The 6000-nt window shown below is 46.6% G+C and overlaps 1 protein-coding gene across 1 annotated transcript; it reads right to left on the reverse strand.

Annotated features, from left to right (window-relative positions):
* Positions 1-410: 410 nt before the first annotated feature.
* LOC101770539 (sulfiredoxin, chloroplastic/mitochondrial) lies at positions 411-3006 on the reverse strand. The gene is made up of 5 exons (XM_004964663.3): positions 2781-3006; positions 2140-2306; positions 912-945; positions 703-796; positions 411-620 (listed from the first exon to the last, which is right to left on the reverse strand). The coding sequence occupies exons 1-5, from the start codon at positions 2932-2934 to the stop codon at positions 605-607; spliced, it is 465 nt and encodes a 154-aa protein (XP_004964720.1). The 5' UTR covers positions 2935-3006; the 3' UTR covers positions 411-604.
* Positions 3007-6000: the final 2994 nt, after the last annotated feature.

Raw genomic sequence — 6000 nt, forward strand, 5'->3', positions numbered from 1 at the left:
GGCCCGATTAAAAGACAACGATAGTGCGATTACGGCCCACTATACTGGGCCGAAAACATCTCCATTTTTATGGGCCAAGTACTCATATGGACAAATACTATCACTCTATTTTTCTTGACTCATTTGTTTCCAATTTCTATAAATGTTCCGACAACTTAAAAAAGAATCTTAGTTTCAGCTGAAACGCTATTTTGCGTGATAAAATACATTAAGTTGATACACGTTTCGTCAGGTCAAGAATTTCAATTTTCATTCTTGGAATTGAAAAATTAAGCTCCAGGTTGGAACGCGATGATTTCTGAGTGGCTGGTGGCCTGGTGCTCATCCTGTGATCCATCCAACCTCACATTGCATTCAGGATTTCAGGTACTCATCCAGCCATCCTACTCATGTAAAAGGAAGTCCAGCCGTTTCGAAAAAGAATGTTGTAGGCAAGAGTTAATATTTTCTCATGCTGTTGAGTTCAGTAGTATTCACCAATCTGTTTCGGCAACATGTACAGGTACGGAGGATTACAATTTACAGATGATGAAAAGGAACAGGGAAGGTCTTGATCTAGCTCTAGATACACAGATAACTTCTGATTTAGTCAATAACATCCAACTCAACGCATATGATGCCTGAAAGAACAGAAAAAAGTTCAGTGCATCAAGTAATTCAGATATGCAATGAATAATCCAAGCTGAAGGAAGATGGTGTCACCTCAGTGTTTCTTTCGTCCCTCGACGGACTTTGCAGCGGATGGTCGGGAGACCAAGGCGCTGGTGTGCCTCGTAGCGGTGGCATCCAGAGAAGCCTGAAGATCACGCAGTAACATAATCAGCACAAGGGAAATGGATAATCTTGAAGTGATGCGGGGTGGGGGGGGGGGGGGGGAGTGATCAATTGGGTCTGTAGTCTGGATTACACACCATAGTAGACCCCATCAACCTCTAGCACATCAATCTGCGGTAGTCAAGAAATTGAACCGAGTAAGAATCATAGCAAAGCAAACCAACAGCATCGGAAATCCAACGTTTGTAGTGCATGAGAAAGTGTCCAATGGCACGTATAGATGATCAAGAAGCCCTTTGGAATGCTGTAACATGATCCCATAAGTGAAATAAAACTCTGACTAAACTATGTGCTCTTAGGCTGGCAGAAGAAACATTTAGGAAGGCAGCACATATATCTCTCTGCTTGAAGAACCATGCATGCAGCTAACCTTAAGCAAATTAGACTCACCAAGAAAGAAACAGACTGAAAAGGGAGCTCCAAAATCAGTGAAATGAAATTCATACTGATATATATTTAGCAATCAGCATCTTAGTAAACAAGACTCAACACTTTGTTACATGTCAATTCTGCGTGTCTGTGAATCCTCATAAAGTCATCAATACTACTGCTGTGAAAGTTAACTTTTAGATTTGGTATGATCCAACTGAACTTATACTAGTTCAAGGAGCATCATAAGTAAACTGATATCTAATTTACCCCTGCTAGAAACTATTGAAACAAGCTCCATTATGTGGCTTAGCTGTAGGACACAGATGTCTATTGATCCTAGTAAAGATCAATCTAATCAACTTGGTGTTTTTCTGCTCTTAGTGAGTTTTACAAAAGTTTTAATAGGATCACAGCATAAATTTTCATCATCAATAATGCATTTTTTTTACTATGTCTTTCCAGATAACTGTGATAAAAAGTAAATGGACACAGCTCTGATTGATCATGAGGAACAAATGGCCATACTTCTTGGATGTTGTATTTAAAGAAGTTGTAAACAAAACAAGAAAAACATTTTTGAAAAAAAAAGCACTTCCACACATATTTAAGAGAACTGCAAGAACTTTGGCATAATGTTATATCATGGAGGGAATATGACATATTAAGAAGAACTTCGACCAAACATTAAGCAAATTGAAAAAATCTGCTTTGCTTGTGTTAACAGCTTTCTTTGTGATTCCTTGAATTCAGTAAGGTGGAAGTATGGAACAGGTATATGCATTAGCACAGCATTGAGTTACTGTTGGTTCATATGTACTGAATCCCAATAGGAGCGGTTGAATCTGGTAGAATCCTATCTAACAAGATCAGGACTCTAATTGTACTTGTGGATGAAGTAATGCGAAAAGAAAAGATATAGATATAGATGCCCACAGGTACTTGGAGGCCGATGACACGGATACTGTCCATGAGCTCTTGCACCTTGACTGGATCATTGGCACGCGTTCGCATCAGTGGCCTTCGGATCTTGTCCAGTGGAATTTCCATGATCACAGGGCCCTTCTTATCTGAGTCACTTGTCAGAGATGGGACTGCTGCACCTGCATCACGGTTGATTTATACATTCAGTACATTCATGCTATGAACTCACCTGAATCATTTCCCGCACAAGGAAAGAAGCTGATTTGGAGATTTACACACCAAAGGGTAAGAAATGTTGGCATACGGGAAACTCATCCCCAAACGGATTTCTTAATTTCTTTGTAGCTACTTGAGCATCAGGTAGTCAGAGTTGGAAGTGGAATATGGAATCAAGAGTCCACAAAATTATTTTCATGAAACAACATACATGGGCAGGCCTGCACACCCTAGAGGCTAGAGACTACAGCAACTTCAGTAACACTGGGATCAACCCTGACATACAGTGTTTGACCAAGACTCAACTCTCCGCATCAGTTCTTCAGCTCAAGAGAGACCAACTTCTTGGGCTGAACTCAAGCCAGACGCTAGTAATTCAAAAGTTCGAACCTATTGCAGTACAAGAAGGGGAGGGATCGAAGGAGGGGGGCAGGTACCATTGGAGGAGGAGGCGGAGAGAGCCAGATTCCTGCTCCTCTTCCCGCTCGCGCTCCTTCCCCTTCCCGGGATGAAGGAGGCGTGTGGGAGCGCGCGGCGGTGGAGGAGAACGCCGGAGGTCATCGCCAAATCCAGGCTCGAACTCGACGCCATGCTTGCGCGGTTGCGCTTGTGCCTGCGGCGGTGGTGCTACCACTACCAGTTTGGCAGTTTCTTGCCGGCCCCCCGAGCCCGAGAGGCCGTAGCGTGTCGGAGTGTCGCGTCGTCGATGTGTGCCACAAGACTTCCCTGGGCTGGGCCAGATGTTGGGCGAGTTGGGCCGACCGGCAAAGGCCTATATTCGGACTATCAAGGCCGTGTCGGCTTTTGTTGGGCCTAAGAGCTAAGCGCGCTCTGGGCCGGGATCCATTTTTCAAAAAGTAGTAGTATTCTAACCTTTGCGTCACCGATCTCCCCTACCAAGCGTCATTCTTGTTTTTCCTTACCTGGTAAACAAAAATTCAGTCACGCGGTCAACACATTTGCTATAAATAGTTTTGAAGGATATATGATCCGATCTGGTTGATAAAATGAGGAAAGATGTAAGCGAAAAATACATAATTTTTAAGAACTAGCCTGTTATGTATTTTGAGAATTTCTCTCAGTTTTTCTTAGTAACCGATCATGGGCAACGTGTAACTTGCACGATCTTATGTTTTGTTATGTTATGGCATATAATCTTGCTGTCCACTTGTAGGTTCCCGTTGACGCTCGTTATTGACACACTTTTAGTGCCATTTAAGTGGTATTTTCATATATATTCTTATGCAATGTATTTTGGAGCATATTGTGTTTTTCAAGAAATTGGACTAAATGGAGCATAATTGAATAAAGCTCGGAACAAGCGACGAACAGAGAAAGACGAAGGCCAACGGGTCCAAAAAGGGCCTAGGCCGATCGGCTCCTTTGATGCTCATTTTTAGCAAGCACTCCTCCAAGATTACTTAAAGGCTAAGAGGGTGTTTGGATCCATGGACTAATTTTTAGTTCAAGTCACATTAGATGTTTGATACCAATTAGAAGAGCTAAACGTGAACTAATTATAAAACTAATTGCATAAACAAGAGCTAATTCGCGAGACGAATCTATTAAGCCTAATTAATCCATAATATGCATTTGTTTACTGTAGCATCACATGGGCTAATCATGAATCTATTTAGCTGTCATTTATGCAATTAGTTTTATCATTAGACATATTTAATACTCCTAATTAGTGTGCAAACATCCGATATGATAGAGATTAAAGTTTCTCTAAAGTTTAGTCCGGGGTATCAAACACCCCCTAAGTTTGCAAGGATATGGCAAGATGAGTTCGGGATCAAAGAGGATCAAGCGGAGATTTGGAAAGTTATCAAAGATCAACCTTATCCTGAAGCTATCGATGTGTCAGACCCACATGCAAGTTGTCATTGTCAAGAATCACGGGTCAAGACTACGGCAAGGAAATTTTTTTCTATGCTCGTAAGGCTCAGATGGTTGCACGAGAGGACACCGGGTTTATACTAGTTCGGGCAGGAATAACCCTACGTCCAGTGTGGGAGACTGCTTGTGTTACTTGCGCAGAGTTTGTAGTAGGGGTTACAAATGGGCGAGAGAGGGAAGCTGGTCCCAAGTCTCTGTGGGTGTGTACTGATGCTCGTGAGGAGAGGTTGTGAGTTGGGGGTCATTCGGTTCGCTTGGGAGCCATTCCTGTCTCGGGCCCCCTGGTCCTCCTTTTATAGCGTAAGGAGGGCACCAGAGTTACAATCGAGCCAGGAGCCAAGGGAAGTGAAAAAGGTGAGCAGGGAAGTAAAAGCGCAGGGAGAAGGACCGAGCCCCCGGGGTCGCCGCCTTCCCTTCCAGTTTCTGTCTTCTGTCAGCATGACCACCGAAGAGGGATGGTTGTCGTTGGGCCCCATCGACGACCCGACGGTCAGCCGCTGTAGCCGAGCATGCGGGACGTGCGCGGCGCCTGACCGCTGTAGCCATGCAAGTTGATGATGATAACCGGCCGCCGTAGTTGTGCATGTTGCGAGTGACGGACGACCTCTGTAGCTTCGCGTGCTGGCCGGGAGGCGCGGCTACACGCCCCTGCCGCCAGGCCGAGCGGGAAACCGGGCGGTGCACCCTCCTTTGTTAGGCGGTACGGGTGATGAGTACCCTATGACGAATGTCACGGGGGAAGGTTAGGATGGCGCAGCTGTAGCCCTGTGCAGTCGTGGCTACAGTGCGCCGCCCGGAAACTCCGGCCGGTCATGTCGAGGAGCGCGAGCGCATCTCTGCGTGTCAGAGCCGTATCCCGGGCATGGCCGCCCCATCGGTCGCATTTATGGCGAGATTGGTGGGGGCCCGCAAGATCTACGCCCTCGCCCACTGGTCCGCGCCCGCCCTCGGGCGAGGCAAAGTTCTGCCCTATGGGTCCGGATGCGTCCGACCCAACGTCCCGGGGTCGGGCGAGACGGAGACCTTGCGGCGAGGGATCGGGCGCGTCCGACCCCTTGTGCCCAGGGTCAGGTGAGGCGGAGCCCTGCGGCGAGGGGTCGGGCGCGTCCGACCCCTTGCGCCTGGGGGATGTGGAGTGGCCCTTGGGCGGTCGGGTGCGTCCGACCCTAGGATCATGGGTCGGGCGAGGCGAAGCGGAATATTCCCTAGTCGTGCCGAGTCGGCGGAGGTCACTATCGCTGGAGGTGGGTCCGGGCTCTTATGATCGCCGTTTAAGGAATATAAGGAGGTCGTTAATATTTCCCCCAACACAAGTAAAAATAAGACTCCAGGACACCTAAGAAGACTTGGGGACGAAGGAGGGCGCAAGAGACCACAAGGAAGGCCAGGACGATGATCTGGAACTTTCCTTACTCCTCTCGCCTTCCAATTTCTGCCACGTGCTCTTCAGACTATAAATATTTCAAAAATCCACCGAGCCCACAGAACCATCCGCCAGAACTTGACGAAACCAAGGGCATTCGCTAGAAGGAGTTGAGGACCGCCGCAAGTCTTTGGAGTTGTCAGGAGATGGCTTAGGCGAAACTCTAGCCGCCATGATTGTCCCTGCGTGGCGAAGCCATGTTGGAGTTCACGAGCCAAGCCTTGTATTCATCAGGGCCTATGTACACGTGACGGTGATATCAATCTAATGTTGTACTTTGATCTACTATGATGTATGCTTATTCTCATATGTCTTGTTAGGATATGTTCTTAGTC

This window comes from Setaria italica, chromosome IV (assembly GCF_000263155.2).
Source record: "Setaria italica strain Yugu1 chromosome IV, Setaria_italica_v2.0, whole genome shotgun sequence".
NCBI classification, from domain to species: Eukaryota; Viridiplantae; Streptophyta; class Magnoliopsida; order Poales; family Poaceae; genus Setaria; species Setaria italica.